The sequence below is a fragment of the Plectropomus leopardus genome, chromosome 20 (assembly GCF_026936395.1).
Source record: "Plectropomus leopardus strain MGB_pleo_1.0 chromosome 20, ASM2693639v1, whole genome shotgun sequence".
NCBI lineage: Eukaryota > Metazoa > Chordata > Actinopteri > Perciformes > Serranidae > Plectropomus > Plectropomus leopardus.
The window spans coordinates 8,553,261-8,575,401 of NC_142195.1; the positions used below are offsets into that span (position 1 = coordinate 8,553,261).

Consider the following 22,141-nt stretch of genomic DNA (forward strand, 5'->3'; position numbering starts at 1 on the left):
CTCCGAGACCTTGTTTTCCTTTTCTATTCCTTTCTCTCTCTGTCAGATAGTGGATTGCCCCATCAGGGGCCTCAGCCCTGGGCTTGGGAAAAAGCTGTGAGAATCAGAGAGGCTTGAGAAACTCCTTCATCACTACATTTTCACTCTGGGTGTGAAAGAAATGACATGCACTTCCTTTTATCTGAATGTCATGAAATCTTCAGGCTGCTACTTGCACTAACTCTCCATATGTGCTGCTTTCTTTGTTCAGATCTGCCTCTGTTCTTATTTCCAACTGTATTTAACCAAATCTGAATATTCATAGAATGCCATATACTGTATTATATTACAGTAGCATCTTCTCATGAGTGTACCTTCTTATGTTCTCTGCGGTGCACTCGCACAAAATATCTCAAATCAATACTAGAGACAACCACGCGCACACATCCCACTTTTCCTGCATTTTTAATTGTCTCTTGCTCAAGTTTTCCCTTTTTTTTGTGTGTTCCACTTTCCCAGAGGGCTTTATGCCATTCCCAGGATCCTTTGCGTCAAGTTTTTCGGGCTACAAATGAAAGAAGAGAGATGTGAAACTAGTTCAGTTTATGGATCAAGCCTCCTCTTCCTTTTACCTTTCCATTTACTGCAACACAGGCACAATTCAATAAATCAAAAACACCACAGTCCTCCTCACAGAGGTGATTAAGACTAAAAATACAAACAACCAATCACATGGAGCGACCACACCATGCACGTCATTGAGGGACTAATGATCACCGGACCACAAGGGAAAACAATGCTTCATGCATCCATCTGTGTTTCCCCTTGAGGTGTTTTTGTACAGGCGATGTACGTCTCCAGTTCTTCTTCAGAGGGGGACATCCTGCAAGCATCCTGCTCCCCTGCGGAGCGTCCCCCTTCAGGCTGTCTCCCGCCCACTCGCTCCCCTTCATCCCTCCCCCCTCCCTGGGGCTCCAGAGAGACAGGATGCCAGCAGCTGTTCCTGCAGCACCCTGAACCATTTCACACAACTGGCATCATGCCATCATTACATCTCATCAAAGTAACCCCTGCCTACCTCTACTCATGTCCGACTCTGGCCCCACCGGACCTACTCTCACACATCAGTCACGGCTGCACACACACACACGTGCATACACACTGGAAAAAAAAAATCTCCTGTGGGAAAGCAGGATTCTGAATCACGGTTGTTTCAAAGGGCTGATGTAGCACAGCAGTGAGCATAAATGCATTTAATCTCGGTAACCCATGCTGCCTTGGGGGTAGGAGTGATTCGAACAGTTCTTGGCATTAATCTCAATCAGCTCAGCCTGAACTGTCTCACGTCAGACTCTGGCAGCCAGAGCATTCGGGGTTCCTGCTTCCTCTACGCTGACTGACAGAAGGGACCTCAAAGGCCGCTTGATTGTTTTATTTATATCTCGACACTTCGTATATATATGCCCCCGCCCCATGACATAGCATTCTGTAATGTACCACAGTAAGTTGAGGTTAATGTTAAGTGGGATGTTTTGGGCTTAGTCCTGATTCTGTCTCTCCTGTTCCCTGTTTCATATCTTTCTGTCACTCTGATCCAGTGGCTGATGCTCCACAATCCTCTGAATGATGCAAAGACAATGTCAACTGAGCTCAGACTTTTCTGCAAACCTTCCTCTGGCAGTGCTCATACTTCCTCTCACTCACTCACCCATGTTAACTAGATTTCACTGCCACCACCTAAATTGAATAACAATTGACATGCGATATGATGCTGGACAACATTAAGATTATGAAAGCTTGTGTATACGAGCATGTTAGTGACTTTCACCTCCTGAAAATTGCCCATTTCAGAATGGTTCCACACCATAAAAATCTCACTCACTTGAAATGAAAATGATCTCCTGATTCAAAATTGGATTATTTTCTGGCAGCCTCGACTCTATATCTATTATCATCTAGAGCTATGGGTGTGCCTTACCTCCGCTCTCGCTATGCCTCGGCTCTGAGTGTTTTTCCTCAGTTTCATGCAGGCTTGCACTATGGTGAAGATGTGTGAGGACAGACTTTATTGTGATTGGATGGTGTTGATGATGATGAAGATCAACGACTTTATGATGTGTGGACTCCTTTGGGACTGGGTGAGACAGATGTGAATGTTCGGGGATTGTCTCTGAAGGTGTGAACTCCTCTGGTGTCAGGGAAACTCGGTGCTCCTCTGATGGAGAGGATGCTGAAGGAGGGTGAACCTCAGCTGTAACAGGAAGTGTGTCAGATTCTCCCATGGGTACCAGTGGAGGCTCAGACAAAGGCCTGGTGTGTAACACATTGTCTGTTAGTGAGGTTGAGCTGTCTGTAACTCCGGTTTCTGCTGCTGGAGCTCTCCTGTCTGTTGCATCAGTTGCAGGGGGACAGAGAATGTAAATGCAATGAGGAATGAGCAAGCTAAGACATTAGCATAAGAGATGCAGCCTCAGATTGTTTTTCCAAAGAAAGCCTAGTTTTCCTTTTTTCACTTCCAATGTGCACATATAGACACACACAGGCATGCACGTTCACACACACAGAAGTGAGAACACACAATGATAGTGTGATTTCACACTGCTGAGATAGGCTAAACTCAAAAGCTGTTCCACAACCCTTTTAGTACTGGAAAATTGTGTTGTTTCTGCAAAAAAACAGTGACTGTTAAAGGTGTGACTATTGTTAATATGGTTGTAAAATAAAATCACACAGTGTTTGTCAAAGTGTATTACTCTGTTTTACACTTGCAGTGTTGTGTATGGATGTGCGCATATGTGTTTGCACACACTCAGTTTTGTCATCTCCAAATCTGAGAGATGAGAAATAACAGCAATGTTCATTTTTCACCTTGACAGCAAATTAATTACTTATCTATAAATATGGCACTGTACAGTGCTACAATATAGTACTGATATAAGTTGAAATTGTTCTGATGTCCTGGCTAATTATCACACTCTTTCCGCTCATATGAATCTAAAGTAGTTTGGTGGCCACATTTTTATTCATAAGTCAGTTAATGAAAGAAAATAGCATAACTGTGCTGCTAGGGATTCAGACTTTTGGCTGCAATACTTTGAGATGTTACATGCACTGGGCAAAACAGTCTTTTGCACAAGCAATACATGTGTGATGTACGGAGCAGAGGTTAAGGCATGAGTGGGTTCACCTTTCACACCTATCTCCCTTTCCAAGCATTATGTCAGGAGGGCTTTCAAGCTTGTCAACACAAAGAAAGCAGCATGATCACACGATACCAGCGGGCTGGTCCTGAACCGACAGTATGTGCTGATCGAGTCCCAGTGTTCACAAACGATATTCAACTAGACACTGGCTCAGTCTGTCAAACCCACATGCTTTAAGAAGTCCACCATCATTCCTGTGCCCAAGAAAACAATGGCACTATCCTCTGTAGAGATGAAACGCTTTGAACAGCTGGTCAAAGAATACATCTCCTACATCCTCTTTAACCAGCACACCAGCTACAGTTTACCCACCATCCCAACCGACATCATTGCACACATCCTCCATACCACCCTATCTGATGTGGAAAAGAAAGGAAGCTATGTAAGATTGCTGTTCATTAAATACAGCATTAACCCCCCCAGGCTGTGCACAAAGCTCAAGAAGCTGAGATTAAACACCTCACTGTGCATGTGGATCCTTGACTTCCTGACGACCCAGGTGGTGAGATCCCTAACACCAGAGCACCCCAAGGATGCATTTTGAGTCTCCTGCTGTACTCCCTGCGCACACACGACTTTGTTACCAACTCAGACTCCAACACCATCATCAAGTTTGCTGAGGACACAGATGTGTTGGGCCTGATCACAGATAACAATGACAAGGCTGACCTGAAAGAAGGAGAGGACCTGACCTGCAGCAAAACTAAGGAGATGATAGTGGACTTGTAGTGGATAGTGGATGCAGGGAAGGAACTACGCTCCCCTTGTTATCAGAGGATCCTTGGTTGAGAGGGTGGACATCCTTGGTACCTTGGTGTCTACATCTCTGAGGAGCTGACCTGGGAGCTGCATTCTGACTCTGGTTAGAAATTCAAGGCAGAGATTGCTTTAACTTAGACGCCTGAGGAAATTCTGGGTATCCCCTCAAACACTGAAGGATTTTTACTCGTGCATGATCAAGAATGTTCTAATGGGTGACATAATTTTCCAGTATACAGGAAATGATGTTTACTGGGACCACAAGGCTGTGCAAAGAGTGGTTCATTCAGCTGTACAACAATATTTACACCAGGCGTTGCAAGAATAGGACCAGGAGAACTATTGAAGATTTCAGCCACCCGGAAACAGCTGTTTCAGATGTTTAACCACTCTGTTTCATTGCGGACACTGGGCTTTCCACCTCTGTATTAAAGTTTGTTGTTTTCTTTAAAAATTAAACTAGACAGTTGGAAAACAGAGTTTGAGAACATGTCGACCAGACACAGGAAAGGGGGATCAAGCAGGCTTTAATCTCAGGCTACCAGGGATTTGTAAGCTCTGCATCATCAATAAAAGCAGGAGTTTGCATAACTTTTAACCATCACACTCCTATAGCTCGCTATTCAAGTACAATCACACTAAAATCGTGACTAAATTACATTAAGGACAACAAGTCTCATGCTACCTACTTTCCAAGAGCCTACCTTTACTCAGATCAGAATGATGAGGGTTTGAAGAGCTGAAATGTTCATTTCCAGCCCCAGAAACAGAGTTACTGGAGGCAATGGACTCTGTATGTAAGAGTAAAAGCAAAAGCAAAAAAATAAACAAATAAAAAAATAACAGAGGCAAGGTCTTAGTGTCATTTTCAGCCATGCGACAGCGCCATCATTCTCTCACGCAATGCACCAACAATCTAATCTGATTCATTACATAATCCTATGACATGTGCCTGTCTGTCTGTGCAGATGGACTCACTAACTGTCCCATGACACTCTCTCTGACACACACACACACACACACACACACACACACACACACACATACAGAATTCAGCGAGCGTACAGTGTGCAGTCTCTGCTGGGACACATTTTTAGGTGTCTTCTGCACAAATGCATTTGCATATAATGAGATCATTTGTCACTTGTATTAATGTAGCCCCAGAAATGATAACAATAATGTTTAATGCCACCTGTCAGTCTTAGCATTCTCATCATTTATTAGCGCAGTGCTGGACATTGATTTAGCTCCACACTAATGAAGACATTGTGATTCAGGACCAGTTAACGTCTTGCCGGAACGGCTAATGGCAGCGGACGGAGTGACAGCATGGGTGTTATTAATATGTCACATGATTTTCCAGACATGATCTAATCTCTCCGAGTCTAAGGCCAAGTTCAGTCTTTATAAAAATGCAAGGATTTTGGAAGATGAGAATGGTGTACAGAGATGATTGTGTTCGTGCGAGTGGTCGATCTGGTGGTACATCTGCAGTGTGTTTGCATACACTTGCCTGTATACGTGTGTGTACTTGTACTGCATTCAGGCTATCCTACAGCTTTGGGAAGATGAAGTCATGTGGGGTCATGGTTGCTGGATAGGTAGATGTATGACTGGGCTTTAGGATTTGGTTTGTCTGACCTCCCCTCCCCCTTTGCCACACACCCATCTGTCCAGCAGACCAATGGGCTGTGGGCTCTGTGGATCAGACTTTCTTGCCAATAGATCGCTAATCCTCATCTGAGCATGCTCAGTGACTTAATTGGGACAGGGACATGACAAAGGGTGCAACTACTATGACATGCTGTCCAACCCATAAGTCCTGCTGTATGTGTATAAGGATGCATTTGCTGCGGCAGCACAGACTACAGTCCAAATTTTGTCTTTGATCTCACAGTAAAATCACACACTACAAACCTAAGCTGGGATATGCATTTATAGATTCCTTGGAAAAGTAATAATACTGAAATTATGATTTATATAACCGACTTTTATGTGGATGAAAACTAAAGACAAATCCCAGGCTGCTTGAACACTTTTCTACCCAGTTCACAAATAGAGTCAACATTTTCTGCACTCATATTAGCATTTTTTCAAAATAACATACAAGCTTTTCATGCAGTTAAAAGCCATAGAAGATAACTGAGATTACAGCTGATAGTATTAAAGATCACTTATGTTGTAATGTGATGTAGTTTTTAATGTCACAGAACCTTCATCCACACATGATACAATAACGCCTGTGTGTGTGTGTGTGTGTGTGTGTGTGTGTGTGTGTGTGTGTGTGTGTGTGTGTGTGTGTGTGTGTGTCAGCGTGTGCATGTACAAACAGTAGTGGCGGACGCACTGTGAGAATGGAACCTAAGACCTCAGATCCCCGGGAGTAAAAGGAGGGGATGGAGATGATTTATGGGTTTCACTGAATTGCACCATATGGCCGCCATAACTCTACACACACACACACACACACACACACACACACACACACACACACACACACACACACACACACACGGATAACAAGGGTTTGCTCACATCAGGGTCAGGTTCAAGCCCAATACACTTCTCAACCTAGGATAAAAAAAGTCATGGATACTCCACAGTCATATGATCTTCATTTCTTATGTCCTAGAAGTATAACTGAGTAGTTCTGTCTTCTTTTTTTTAAATGTAATATACCACAAATTACATGATTTTTTAATTATTATTATTACTATTATTATTATTGTTATTAATGTTGCTATTATTATTATTAGTTGACGTAGTAGCAGTAATAGTATTTTGCAAATTCATAATTTAGATGCAAGTGATATAAGGAATGAATATAATTTTGTCCAAAAAAGGTTTATCCTATGTCTGAATAATGCTTTAAATAAGGTGCATTAAACTTGTAGTTATAATTTGATTAATCCCAGTTGACAGAAAACAAACAGGCAACATATTTTATCATCAATAAGTATTTTTTTAATGGAAAAATTGCAAAACTCTGGTTTCAGCTCTGCAAGTTTTATTTTTCTCAGTTAAAAAATATGAATTTTCATAGTTATCTATGATAGATTATTGAATATATTTGGGTTTTGGGTTTCTCAGACAAAACAAAATTTGTGATGTTTTTTTTTCACATTTTTTTTCAAAAGTGATCCTTAGATTAATTGATAATGAAAATAACATTTAGTTGCTGCTCTACATTTGCGGTAAAATATTGTTCAAATGTTTCCAGCTTGACTGTTGAGAACACATGATAGTCTACATGGGATGTTTCTGTGTCCTTCACAGCGGGCTTTAGAAAGCTTACAAAGGACTGTAACTCTGTTTGTACAATGCTGAAGCTTCTGTCAGCCCCTCCTAAATCACAGCTAATCAGTGAATTCTTCGACTTCCCTACTGATGTCAGCCAAACAACAAAAGTGCTGTGCTGTTCAACAAATGCTCTTAATGGATTTCCTTCACACAAAAAAGAAAAAAGTCTGACGACATCACAGCGGTGCCGAAATCCCTTCACCTCCCACTTCCTAAGTGCTTTTCTGTTGGAACATGAGAGGTCTGCTGCCTACCAAGATGGCAGGTTTAAATTTAGCATGAGGGCGAGCCGGGCTTTGAGGTCCACTTTACTGTACATTCAAGCGGCTGACAGAATCTGTTCCCATCCATCCTGAGCTGCTTAAAATCAGTCAGTCAGAACAAATAAAAGTCTAAATGTCCATACAGTTTGACGCCCTCGCTTTCAAGACGGGACAGCCCACGTCTGACATTAACGTCAGAGACATATACGAGCAGGGAAACAGCCCATGTACAGCCTAAGAACTCCAGTAAGTCGCAGGATGAATTATGGATGATATGTACACAGACACAAACACACTGCTTTTCAGCGTCTATAAGCACAGTCATAGGCACTCACGCTGGATTTGACACAATACACTGCGGCTGAATCATGTGACTAGCGGTGGAAGGAGTGTTGAGATTCTTTACTTAAGTTAAAGTAAAAAATATTGCACTGTACAAATACTCTAGTACAAGTAAAACTTCAGTAAAAGTAAACAAATATTGCTGTCAGAAAATGGCAGAATGGCCCCTTCATATTATATATAATTGGTTTTGTTTTACCGTGCGTGTAAGTGTCCTTTGTATCATTATGTGTCCTCTTTCTAAACTTGTTTCTGTGAGTCAGTGAATTCAGTGTGGGTAAAACTCTTGGTGAGATCTTTTTTCCTCAGCAACAGTTTGTAAAGTTTGAATCACAGGGTGGATAGTTTATCTGTTGATCCAGTCAGAGCTGATCAGATCAGATGGATGGATGAGAGGAGAAGCTGCTGCTGAGGCGAGTGAAAGGAAATTTTTAGACCCAGCGCAGTAGTCGGTGAAGTTTCACTTTCACTGTGCCTGGCGTGCTGCCGCTCCGTCTGCGCCCAGAGTACACTCTGTGCTGCATGAGTGTGGTGCAATGAATAACTGAATGGTATGAATATGCTAATAGTGCTCCTAATGAACAGTCCAGCTCCAAAATAGAAAATCAGTATGTGGCAGCACATTTTCATTGTGGTGGGTCACCACAAATAAAGGAATATGTGGAATACCTCAATATTATATATATTTGGATAATTATTACGCATGTGTTAACCTGTAAGGTGCATTTTAATGTTAGCTGGTTAAGGTGGATCTAAATAATTGTACGATTCAGAAAACTAATTTCTTCCTAAGAAATTAACAGATAGCTAAGATAAAAAGTGAAAATATCTGCATGTCTGTTTAGATTATTTCAACTTGTTTACTGTAGAAATCAACTGTTCAAATGAATAATTTGACATTTTAGGAAATACGCCTATCTGCCTTCTGGCAGAGAGGCAGATGATACAGGAGAGGATTGGTACCACTTACATATCTGTCCATCAAATAGGAAGTTTCCAGTTTTTGTGCTAAGCTAAACTGAACAGCTGCTGGCTATAGCTTCATATTTGACGGACAGACAGGAGAGTGGTATCGATCCCCTCATCTGACAGCAAAGTGAACTTCCGTATTTCGAACCAGTCAAACTGTTCCTTGAAGAAGTGTGCGAATCTTGAAGGAAGTCGGAATAATGGGAAAATCTATTGTCTTCAGTGGAAACTTTGTCTCTGCAATGGCAGGTGTTTCCACTTGTTTTAAGAAAAGAAGACTTTCAGGACTCAGATAGAGATTTCTGCAGTGTGTGCAGTATATAATATGCTTATCTATCAAGTAACTAGTAACTACAGCTGTCAAATACATCTGGCTACAGCTAATGTACTTTTCCGCACCTTCCCGAGGGGCTCCAAAGGGCTCATGGGTAATAGCTGTGGGCCGTTCAGCTTGCGAGGCGGTTGTGGTGCTCTTTGCTTTGCCCTTGGGTCCACTCTCACCTTCAGGTTCACCCTGTGTTTCAACTTCACCTTCAGTTTTACCCTCAGCTTCACCCTCATCTTCAGCTCCAGGAGCAGTTAACGTCTTAGGTGAAGTTGACGTTGTGGCTATTCAGCAACACAGGTAAAAAAATGCAGATTAAAATACAGAAACTGAATCTGTGGCAACCTGAAACTGAGCCGCTAAACTCATTATCCGCCCATTAGCAAGCATCGTTCTTCTCTTTGATAAATCATACCCATCATTTTGTATCTAATTGTGAGAGGAGCCCTTTTAAAAGCAGACTTGTGCAGTGCAGTCCAATTGCTCAGTCTATCCATGCATCAGCCTTTTACTGTCCGGCCATGTGGAGAACAGCCCAGTGCTGTCAGGGTTGATGTTGCCACTTTGCCGATCGTTTCTGTCTAACAGCTCGGAGGCTGAGAGCCTCTCCACAGAGAGAATCCCTAATCAAATTCCCTTTTATTCCTGCCTCCCCGAGCTCCTCACCCGGAATCACACTGCATTACAACAAACTAACATATGCCCACATCCTTCTCCACCATTTCTCTCTCTGTCTGTCTCTTCTCTCTCTCTCTCTTGGCTCCCTTTGCTGCTCCAATCCACCGCCCATTCGCACTCAACCTTCTCTCTCATTCCCCCTTTTTCTTCAATCCATCTGCAGCACTGTCTTTAGTCGAAATAAGAAAAGCAGAACTGTGGAAGAATTCCTCCTGTGCAGGTTAGTGTGATGTGCTGTGATGAAAGGACATGGCGACAGAGAGGCCTATTAATAATGAAGCACACAGGGCCCGAGCTGCAGCACTGAGAGAGGAGACGCAGGAAAAAGAGAAATGAGTGACTGGAGAGCCAGCCGAAAATCACAGGAGAGAGGGAGAGTTTAGGAGACATGCGGGAAGCGAGGTATGGGGTTAAAACTTACATTTTAAAAACAATGCAACAAAAAAGAGGGAGAGACAAAACAGGAAGAGAGAGAGCGAGAGAGTGTGGAATACCAACTCCTCTGCTTCGCTTTGCATTATTACTTACTCGAACCGGAGGGGGAACCAGCAATTGTACCTGAAAGAGAATAAGAAAAGGGAGAGGAGATGAGAGCTTGTTTATTTATGCATTCAATTTGCCTAAAGACTTGACTCTGCCTCATTTATCAGACTCAGGTGGTAGAGAACGCTTAAGAGCTGTTCTGCAAAATAAGGGTTTGCTGTAGACCACCTCTCAATGTCCTGGAGTAATTACAGGGTCTGCGCCGTCTCCCCCATCCTTCCTTATTGAACCTGTTACACCTTCCCCATAAATCCTCACATTCAGAGGTCCTCATCATATATGTATGTTTTAAGAGAGCGCTACCACTCCGCTACGCTTGAATCAAAACTTTTTGCCTTTCTTGCATGTTTTTCTGAGATTGTATTTATAGTTAGCTTAGCTCGGCATGCATAATGCAATCTGCAGAGACCAAACTGTTTCGTGAGCCCTGGCCATTTTGTGTAGCATTTCAGCTGAGCAAGTAGCAAACATTTTAATTTTTAAATTCCACTAATGGGATTCAGGAGTTTAAAAGGGTGGTGATGGGCTCTGAAGGTGTGTGTCAGTGCCATTAGAACTGGGTTGGAAACAATAGTGTGATTTTTAAAAAAGGGGTGCTGACAATAGAGTCATGCTCTGCAGTGAGTGCAGGTACAGGTGTATGCGAATGTGTTTCTGCCTGTTTTTCTCTGAGTGTGTGAATGCTTGTTTGAAAGGAGAAAAGTAGGGAGGGGCTGCCCTAGATTATTATTTTATCATAGCTAGCTACTGTAGCTGGCTACACTCTCCAAGAGGATTTCCCCCCACGCACTCCCACGTTGTTCCACAGCTCTGATCTGCTCTCTGCACCGACGTGGCTACAACTCGGAGAGCTCTGTCTCTCCATCGACTTCTCTCGACGTCTCCTCTCCTTTCAACTTGTTCCCTTGATCCTGCTTTTCATTCAGGGCCTCAGAGTGATGACAAAACCTATACATCCATCAATCAAGAGTGCTGCAGGATTTAAAATAACTGCATGTAGACCTATAGTTGTTCTGAAAGATTGAAATGAATTGCATTGATGCCACAGGAGAATACCGGATCATTAAAGTAGCAAAAATGTGAATAGAATAAGGGAACAAAAGAAAATAAACCATTAAAATTAGATACTGACAATATAGAATATAACGTTATTGTTGTGAGATTAGAGATCTCATTGGCATAGAGGAATATTTGCTAATGTGTTGTGACCATCACAGTTCCTCTGAAGTCGGAGGCACATCTTTTCATCAGACCAGTTTATTGTTCCAATTTATTAGCCATGCACAGAATGGTAAAAGATGAATTTCTTTTCAGTCTTAGCTCTCTAGTTTGCAAATATCAGCTAAAAAGCACTGGAAAAGAATTAACTGTGTTCTACTTGTTATATGCAAATTAATGCTGTAGCAGGACTCAGAATGATTTCAGTGGGATCAGACTCGGTTTGCTGATACAAATATTCGAATATTCGACTATCTGTTCCTTTTTTTCTATATAGAGTTTGAATTGAGGTCAGTGTCGATGTTCAGTGTGACAGTCATTTACGTGATAATGAAATGTCCCCAGCAGTGCACTGCACACTAAGAAAAACAGAATACTGCTCGACTTTAAGAGTCTCAGTCGACCGGTTTTTAACTGGCGATTCAGATCTCCAACTTTCTCTTGTGAGGAGCATCACTTGTACTGACAAACCCACAGAGGATTGCTGCTGCAGTTCTCATAAACTACAGAAATCATTTTTAGCATCTCTTAACTTTACTGTGTTGGTATATTTTAACAGCTTTTTATTGGTAACATTTAATTACACCAGTGAAAAAAAAAGCTTATTTGAGTACTTTTCATGGGTTAGATGAGAGGACAGAAGTCACTGTCATGTTTGTACAGTAAATAAGCTACAGTGAGCAGCGGGTTATCTTCGCTTAGCATAACAGCTGGAAACGGAAACAACTGGCCTGGTAATAAAATTTGCATCTCCATACAAAATTGTGTCACCTTTTACAATGGCAGGCTAACTGTTTCCCTGTTCCCACTCTCTGTTATAAGCTAAGCTAACCGGCTACTATCAGTCGATATCAGTCATCTCATAACTTTTGGCCCTGTTTAAACCTGGTATTAACATGCATCTTGGGTGACTGATTCACAAGTGGACAGTGTACTCAGCAGTCCAGAGATCCGATCACTCAGACCACATTCGGAGATGGCCTGAGCTGCATACTGCATGATAACAGGGTGGTCTGGGCCGCGGAGAGAACGAAAGCATTACTTTCTACGCTAATGTGTCCTGGCCCTGTCAGCTGACGTCCTGTCCCGACAAGCAAACTTCCTGACTGACAGCCGTTAACACAGGTTAGACGCAGCGCTGAGGGACCATCTCAGGAGCTGTTCTTCTCGCTGTGAATGATCAGTTCAGCATCTGCCCAGTTAGCAAGAGCAAACACAGCAGCCACGGTTAATCGGCCCCTATAAACTCACACCATCACCAGTGAAGTTAGCCCTTTCGCTTTGAATGTGCGTACAGACTCTTATTAAACTGCCCCCTGCGTGGAGCTCACACTCCTGCAGCAGTAGTCTGACTTTGAGCTGTCAGTGTCTGACTTTACCACCAAAGTTGCATGTGAATTCCAGGTGTAAAATGCAGAATAAAATTTGCTGCAGTGTTTAGGCCCTTGTGGACACATCCCTTGTTTGTAGTACTATACTGGTGCTACATATTTACTGCAAGTGTTGCAGCTGAGATTAATCACCAGTAATATCGTTGTATCCATGCATAAAACAGTAAAGCAAGCCGACAGACATCCATAGCTAAGGTGCATGTAAAGAGACAGCAGCATTGTATCTAACCGAGTGTCAGATTGATGAGCTGGATCGACACAGTAGGAACAGATAAACATGTTTTTGGTACGTACAGGTGTTGGGGGTTCCGTTGGGTGTTGGCAGGTAGGAACCAGCCTTCCAGGACTTGGCTTTGAAGCCCTTCCTGCAGCGCTGGCAGTCCTGGCCAGTGGTGTTGTGTTCACACTGGCACTGAAGGTTCCCATCCTGCAGCAGGCACTGGGAGGCATGGAGGTTACACTTACACCTTTAAAACAAAAGAGAATATACATGACAAGGGTGAGATGAGATGACAGGAAGTGAAAGTTGTCATCACACACTGGTTGTACTGTAAGTGATAATGATTTTGGATATTATAACATTTTTACACCAGGGGGATAAAAAAGGAGAGAGTTCAAGTACTGTGTGGTAAAGATGCAGGGACAGAGCATCAATTTATTGTTGGTGAATTGCATTAATTGATGCAATACGAGATCAAACAAGATCAAGATTGTTGTGTATTTTTATTATCATATGTTATTTTGTTCTTCCTATATGTTGAGGAATTACTTTCACACCCATATACACATGTAACTAGTTACACTCTGCACTCTGTGTGAAGCGAAATGCTGAGACAAACAGCTCATGACATGGTGAGGCAAAGTATGTGTAACTCATTTCATACAAATTGTCCTGCCAAAAGGTCGTTTTTGGTGATCGGAGCATAGAGACACAAAGTGGCAGTGTTCCTGTTAGATTCTAGGAAAGCAGTCCAGAGGGAAGGCCTAATATTGTAAGATCACTGTTGTTTGTGTGTTTAGTAAGAGAGACTGAAAGTTTGACACACCTCTGTTAAGCTATAAAAGATGTGAGATGTATTAGAGGAGTTGGATTTTCTATGTGGATGCTATAGATGACCCCATCACTTGTGCAAACTTTTTGTGTTATTGATGAATAATTAATAGACAAGGACTGATATAATTGTAATTTCTGCCTCTGTATGATTTCTAAACAACCACACAAATATTTGATAAGATACGTAAGGTTGCACGTAATTTGTTGTTTACTAAGTAGAGTAAATCACACTGAGCACCGGAAAAAAAGAGAGTAAAAAGTAAGAAAAAATTCCGATCAAACAAAACTTTGTGTGTGAGAGCGTTTACACCATGTGTGGTGTTATAGGTGTGTATACATATGCATGCATTGCTAAAATGTTTCATAAAGCAGAAATGAGAGTTGAAACAGACTTAGAAGTATGAATACGCAATGCCATCAAGATAAATTGGCTGAAAAATACATTTTTTTATAAAGACAAATATCACAGTTACCATGTTAACTGTTATTAGTCTCAATTCAGTTTTCTGTTGTAAGTCACTGGCAGAGCTACAGCACCCATTTCTGTGTTGAAGTTTTCCAGTGCAGTTTGCACATTTGCCAGTTCATCTGATTCTGTTGTTTGATTTCACCACCAGCTTTACTACTGTATCTACACCTAACTGAGTGAAGCATCAAATTTCAGGGTTTTTCCCTGTGCGTGTCCTTGGTATTATCCTGTATTCCCTCTCTAAATTCAGACATTTTTCTGCGTCTCTGAGCGCAGCTCAGGTGGAACTCTGAGATCTTTTTTCCCTTCACAGCAGTTTGTAGAGTTTGACTCGTATGGTGGAAAATTGATTCGTTTATGCAATCACAGCTGATCAGATCGATGGATTAGTAGCTGCCAGAGGGGAGGGAATGCAAACTTTTAGATCAAACTCAATCAATAGTTAACTTTCACTTTCACTGCGTCTAGTATTCTGCTGCTCCATCTGTGCCCAGAGTATGCTCTAGGCTCCAGGAGTATAGCGCTCCTAAAGAACACTCCAGCTCCAAAATATAAAATCAATACATGGCCACAGATGTTTTAATCGTGATGGGCTGCCACAAATATATTATATTTATTTATATTATATATATAAATGTATGGGAAACACTTTCATGAGTTGCAGGCAGCCCTAAATGAATGTCCTCACCATACTTTCAAAAATATTTAAATAGTTTTGCTGTATTTTTTCTGCTTATTTGATCATTTTTAAAGCGAAATATGATTGTCACACAGAAAATAAATGTAAAGTAAGCAATACTTGTTGCTTTTCCTCTAAATAATTCTAGAGTGCAGGAAAACATAGAGCAGGATGTTAAGTGAAAAAAGAGAGTACACTTTACAAAAGTTAAATGCAAAATATTGTTGCTCCAAGATTGTTGGTAATTTATTTACCCAATCTCTATCCAACACCCCCATTTTAAATTGTTATTTGCAAATGCCTCCTGTGAAATTCAGATATCTTGACTGCGTGTGTGTATGAGTGTGCATGCATGAACAAAATGTGTGCATATGTATGTGCACAGAGCATCCTCAGCAGAGGGCAGGGCCCAGGTGGGCTGATCCAGAGGTCGAAGTTCTGCTGGGCAGGAAATGAGGATCTTAAGGACATTCGGCAGCTATGACTTTAAATTACAGCCTTTTCCAGATGAGCGACTGGACTCCAATCCAGTTTGTTCCACTGGAGTGAACAGCTATCCGTCTGCATCAAATATTCAAAGAATGGCCCCTGTATTCTAGCGAGATGAATACTTCAATCTTCCTTCCTCACACTAATCTACGCTTTCTCATCAGTTTTTCTTATCTTTTTTTGTGGTTTATTCTGTCGGCCCACCAACCTCAATCCTAGTTTCAAGGCAGTACTTTACATGCAAAATAACGATGACTGAAACTTAGAGACGCACAGTAAGCTTCATGGGAAAAGAAATGGAGACAGTCGATCATGGTGAGTTGTGTCTCGCATCACATTGTTGCTTGCAATCCTATAAATTACCCACGTTTCCCTCTGATCACCTGGTCGAGCTGACAGGACGTGCCAGGGAGAATCCATCCTTCGACAAGGCCTTGTTTCCTGCACGCTTTCTGAAGGACACAAGCTGTCCACTTAGCAAAGCGGGAAATTGAACATCTCTTTTTTGTGGAGGAAATAGAGAGAGCGAGTGTGTGTGAAATGAGACAGGTGTGTTTGTGTGTGTGTGTGTGTGTATGTGTTTCGGCTTTGTGTGATAGTGATGCATTTGTCTGAGAGCGGCGATGACAGACAACAGATCAGAGAAGCAGAGGCGCAGTGACTAATGCCTGGATTGAGTGACTGACAGCGCCGAACATATCACCGCTTCTCATCTCCTGCGTCGTCGGTGATAAATCTCATCTGTCTCATCTTAAAAGTGGAAGCGCCACTGAGTGCAGGATCTAGAAGTTGTAACTTAAAATCAATACTAAAGAACAGAGTGATTTTCGAGGTATGCTGCTGTGCAGTTTGTGTCTCGCAGGCCTAATGGCTGCGGCGTACGAAAGGAAATGGCTTCACTCTTGTCTATTATCTGGACAGTTGACATACGTTTGAGGTTAAAGCCTGCATGAGCAGACGAGTCCGGATCCATGAATTTACCTTGTTGAAATGTCACTGGCTCCATGCCATTAACTAATATTAACTCATTTAATCATTGAAGCAAAATTTTGCTTGCAGGTCGAAACTTTCACGACTTTGACACTCCATCCCCTTGACCTGCTTTTTTGACTCCTACCACACAGCACCACCCAGGAAGACCAGGAGTACTTCTTGACTTGCACTCCTTCCGCATGAATGATGTGACACTCCGACTTTTCAAGTGCCGTGTCTCTTTAGCTCTCTCTCTCTCGGATGACAGCTTGCACTGGGATTTCTCCCGATCCCCCTTCTTCGGTCCCTCCACACAGAAATAATACATGGGCACAATCATATGTTAATGTGCAAGATGTCTGCCTTCACTGCAAAGTCATCAAAGTGGGAGTAGCAGCTCTGAGCTGAAGGAAGTTAAGACGGGACAGCTGGATCCATCACAACCCTGTCTATTTACTTAGAGAGTGAGGAGAGAGAGAGAGAGACGGAGAGATGAAATTAGAGAAGGTGAGTGGAGGAAAAGACAAAGAAGGGCAAGAGAAAGCGGGGTGAGAAAGAGAGTGGAGGAGCAGGAGGAAATAAGTGATTCAAATGTATTCCAGTCTACATTAGAAACCACACACACAAGGTGGTGTTTTAATTAGCTGGTGTAATTATGGGTCAATACTTCTGTTTATCAGTCTGTCGGAGACTTTCCTCCCAAGAAAAATGAGAGTATCACTCGTTTCAGCCAACAGGCAAAAACGACTTACATTTACATTTAAGAGGAAAAGCCTCCAGCAGCTGCAGAAATTATGACTCTTGTCTGTTGCAAGCAAAACAGGAAGTCGGGTGACGTTATCATAGAGCCACAAAGTCTGCAGAGAAAAGAGGTCGTTGTGGATGGATTGGCCAACAGAACATCAGACTTTAATGCTGGAGACCGCAGTTTGTTTACAGACAGAAAGTGAATGTTGGTTTCTTGTGGTTATTCTGTAACCTTAATCAATCCAAATTATGACCTTTCCCCTGGACTGTTGGTTGGTTTTGTTCAAGTTCGGGTCCTGAGAATTTTAGCGATGGTTATTTTGGTGACGCCTATTATAGCTGGTGATGATGACCAGAATATTCATATAATACAGGGTCCCAAAAACACATTGTCACTCTCAACTTGTCAAATACTGACACTTGGTCAATGGCGCTGCATGTCAATGACGCTCTAAGTACACTCCTTGCATTACTCAGGGATGGCATGTAAAGTTACATACATTGTGTCTTTTGAAGTGTTCACAGGAAATGTACAATCTGTGGTCATTAAATGAATACAGTCTGGTTTCAAAATGCACATCCAGTGTAAGTCTACTTTGTTTTTAAGGTTAGTTCCTTAAGTTTAGGGAATACAATTTGGTGATTTGGTTCAGAAAAAAATCATGTTTTGGGTTAAATAAGTTCGTCTGGCTATTGTAACATAATGTCACGTTTGCCACATGACATACATCACGTTCATGATGTGACATACTTCACTAAATTGTTAAATGAATTCATTGTTGACTTTTGGTTTCACACAGGACATAAACAGGAGTGAAAGTCCTGTGTTTGCTTGACCCTTCATTCAAACCTCGGACCCACCCTAATCAGACTTTCTTGCTCTTTTACTGTGGCAGTTGCTCGGAGCATCAGGCAAGGACGAGGCCCAGTGCGCTGCATACAGACGCAAAGGGGGCCCGTGTGCGTTGGTAACTGACAGCCAAAAAATAAGTCACGGACTTAAGCAGTTCATTGCATTCAAGGCTTTAGTTAAGACGACTTAATAATATCGTCCCACACTGACTGTTGTTTTCCCGTCGAGTATAGACGTATACTTGCTTATGTTTTCCGTAACAGTTACAATGCATGCATCCACTGTCTCCTGTGAATCCCTTTATGGGGAAATATTTTAAATCTCCTTGCAGGAAAGGCGGACTCCGTCACAGATAATGAAATGTTATATATATGAAGGTATATAGCAGATAAGTTGCTTAAAAAAAAGACAGTTGGATACTAATGACCCAGTTATTTACTGCTTACTGACCTATTCCTTAATGAATCTTTTCTGATCAACCCTTTATGACATAACACCAATTAGAGAGTCATTATTGTCATTTTAATGTACCTCATACTTGCTATTTTTATGTCCTCTTAAGCAAGCATGTAGACTTCTTTACATCATTTGGAAAGACACTTGAGGGTCCTTCAGAATCAATTCTGGGGATTTTTTATGCAGTGATTTGTACCTTTTTTTGCATTAGTTTATGATGTAAATGTCTTTCTTTTTTTTCTTTTTTTTTAAGTCTTCTGTGACTTTAATGTTTTTACTGGGGGGTGGGGCCAAATAAAATTGACCGTAACTGTAGAACAGTCACTTACATCGTATGCAATTTGTTTTTCATTAAATATGGTTTTTCATGGTTGTGTTTTTGCAACTTTTAAGGTTAGAGAAAGTGTGTGGTCGCGGTTAACTCTACGAACAAAAAAAATAATATTTCAGCAGTGACACAATACAGAATTTGTGTACTCTATCTATATTTAACTAAAGCCATGGTCTTTCCCTGTCAATGTTTTTTGTAACTTAACCTTGAGCAGGATGTGCATCCCGTATTCTGGTGTCAAAGTCCTGGACCATGTACCCCGACCACCTCCCTGTGATAACTGTGTGCTACAAGAAGTCTCACTTTGTGGACAGGTGTTACCGGTGAACATAATCCAGCCAGAAATGACACGTCCTCCAAAACATTCAAGCCCTTTAATAGGATGCAAATGTAATTCTCCTGAAACATGGCTGGTCGATGTATAACACAGTATCTACATATCTGCGTACTCACACTATGTTTTGCATCCAATAAGAGACAGATACAGTGGTTGTCGGCTTATCTGTGTCATGCGTTTCTCCGTCCATTCTCAGCGCAGTCTGTCTCTGTGAAGTCATGTCGGCCCTGTGTATTTAATGATGCGACGACTGCCTGTTTTAGACGGCAGAGACGCTGCAATTAGGGGAATAAATAATAAGAAAGATAAACAAACATCAAGGGGGGAGTCATGTGGTGGCAGAGCCTGAGAAAGCAGCTGGAAGCAGCAGTTAATGGGGCTTTATCTGTCTCTTTACTGAAGTCGACGCCTATTCCTCTATTTCCCTCCAGGGACACAGCTATCACTCCCGCTCTCTTATTTTTGGTTTTGCACTCTCCTCCCACCATAGTTTTTGTTTTTTTTACTGTTGCTCCTGAATTTCATCCACTGTGACCGTCTCAGTTCTCCAGTCTTTTCTTTTGCTTTCCTCTTTGATCTCCTATTTTATCCTCCATCTCTTTCTTTACTTCCCTTTCCGTCTGTCTATTTAGCCCTTTCCCCTTAAGCGTTTTTGCTACTGCCCGTTGCACCAGTGCTCACGGAGAAGCGCATTGGGTAAATTGGGTTGTGGACATGTGTTTGAGTGGAGTGGGTGGAGGAGAAAATTGGGGGGTGCAGACGATGCGGGGGGCTGAGCAGTCAGTACAGCAGGGAGTAGGGCAGCTATGTCAAAGCCCTGACAGTCTGCCTGCCTCCCCGACTACAGTGGTGAGACTTGGAGGAGGAGCAGGAGGAGGGTCCGCATTGACGTGCTCTAACCTGCGATGACAGACCGCATCGATGCGGCTCTGACCCAGCAGGAGATCTTCCTCCTCTTCCACTCTGTGTTCGATCAGCCGTCACTGAGAAGGCCCACTCGCTATTCACAACAGCTCCCTCCCCTGATACCACAAAATACACAACCGGCTACACAACCTGCTGGAGTAAATAGTAGAGTGAGAGCCTAATGGGCAATGAGTGTCAGTGCTTTTGTCCGAGAGAGACTTAACACCCAAACCAGGGCTGACTCATGACACGGTGGTCTATGTGCAAAGTTAAGTTAAGTTACGGGTTACGTTACATATAAAGATTTTTTTTCTTAAAAACATCAGAAGAGTGCATACAATATGAGGTTTTGTTACAAATTAAAGTACCCAGTGGTCTAAACAAGTACAGCTGAAATAATCAGTTGATTAATTAATTAGCTGATCAAAGGGAAAGTAAATGGCAACTGTTTTGATAAAAATTTAAGTTTTATTTGAATAGTTTTTTGGAGTGTTTTAACTTTTCTCATTTGAATCTTCACACTTCAGTCATTTTTTATGGGGTACTTAGTCAATTATTTTAATATCTAATATTTTAATACATATTTAATAAACTATTTTTAATTTTAAGGAGTATTTTCTTTAATTTTTCAGATTTTTCTGAATAGGATACTTTTAATTTTCATACTTGAAGTGCATTTTCCTGATTTTACTGTTACTTGAGTAACATTTTTATACAGGACACTTGTAACAGAATATTTTTACAGTGTGGTATTAGTACTTTTTACTTAAGTAAAGGAACTGAATACTTCCTCTCCCACAGATAATCCTACAGGTCACGCCACATTAATGAATGTATATCTGATTTTTGTCAGACAGAGGACATCATTCAGCTCATGTTTTAAGTTTTGAGGTTGTACTTTTTGTGACTGTGGGCACTTTTTTTTCACTAAAAGATGTGTTTGAGACTTTGCTTGGATGTTTGACCTTCACTTTGCATCATGACGCAGCATTTGACAGGAGATGGCTGTTAATACACAATCTGATGAAGGGAGAAAGTTTCTTAGCTTTGAGTTTGAGACGGGTTCGTGCAAGCATGATTTATGACTTTCCAACTTAAAAACCGATCATGTTCGTGTAAGCAATGGGGCTGCATTCAACCAAAAGAAAATCAGGGTTGACTCAAATTCTACTTCAACCAATCAATTGATGGGGTTAAAAATTTGCATGTTATCTCTAGATTAACTTAATCAGCCACGGTGCATGATTGCGCCCCACCTCGGAACATTTTGTGTCCAAGGCATTTTTTTTCTCTCTGAGGCAGTTTATTTTTTAAATTCTTTGCAATGAGAGCGTCACTATTTCCACTATGCTACAAATACCAGAAGCATTTTGATGTGCTGACAGTCTATACTTCACTGAACGCTGCACATTTATAGCGGTGTACTTCACAAGTTTCATCACAATACATCATTTTGGACAACGATACAGTATTAACTGATATCACAAAGTCCTCCATGACATGATTTTATTCTGTTTTATTCACGGGTCTCTGATTGACATGAGATGCTATCAGTAAATATCCTTATCGTCTTTTTTTTTTTTTTTTTTGCAAACCATTATCTGCCTGGGGCTATGCTGCTTACACTGTTATAATATTTATGAAGGAGGTGCGCTTGGAGGGAAATGAAAACACAGATGTGACATGGGAATTTCAAAATAGAGACTTATAAAGATGACAATATGTATTGATGGTTTCACTTTGCATCATTACTATTGTATCATTATACCCCTACATGTTAAGCATTTTGTACTGGTCACCAAGAGTTGAAAAATTTTCATCTCTTGGTAAAACGCTGCTCCCGTCACTGTCACTTTAAACAAGCCGTCCAGTCACAGT

At 41.6% G+C, this 22,141-nt stretch overlaps 1 protein-coding gene across 6 annotated transcripts in view; it reads right to left on the reverse strand.

Annotated features, from left to right (window-relative positions):
• ntng2b (netrin g2b) overlaps positions 1-22,141 on the reverse strand; it is a 74,030-nt gene that overhangs the window by 16,648 nt on the left and 35,241 nt on the right. For 4 of the 6 annotated variants that reach the window (XR_015775105.1, XM_088070796.1, XM_088070797.1 and 1 more), the window contains exons 4-8: positions 13,265-13,437; positions 10,347-10,376; positions 9,215-9,424; positions 4,646-4,732; positions 1,958-2,365 (exon numbers count right to left, since the gene is read on the reverse strand). Coding sequence is in view for 5 of the 6 variants with exons in the window: in XM_088070796.1 (XP_087926922.1) it covers positions 1,958-2,365; positions 4,646-4,732; positions 9,215-9,424; positions 10,347-10,376; positions 13,265-13,437 (908 nt within the window). In the remaining variant the exon portion in view is untranslated. The remainder of the gene's footprint in view (positions 1-1,957; positions 2,366-4,645; positions 4,733-9,214; positions 9,425-10,346; positions 10,377-13,264; positions 13,438-22,141) is intronic. The other 2 variants (XM_088070798.1, XM_042509287.2) reach the window with 2 other exon arrangements.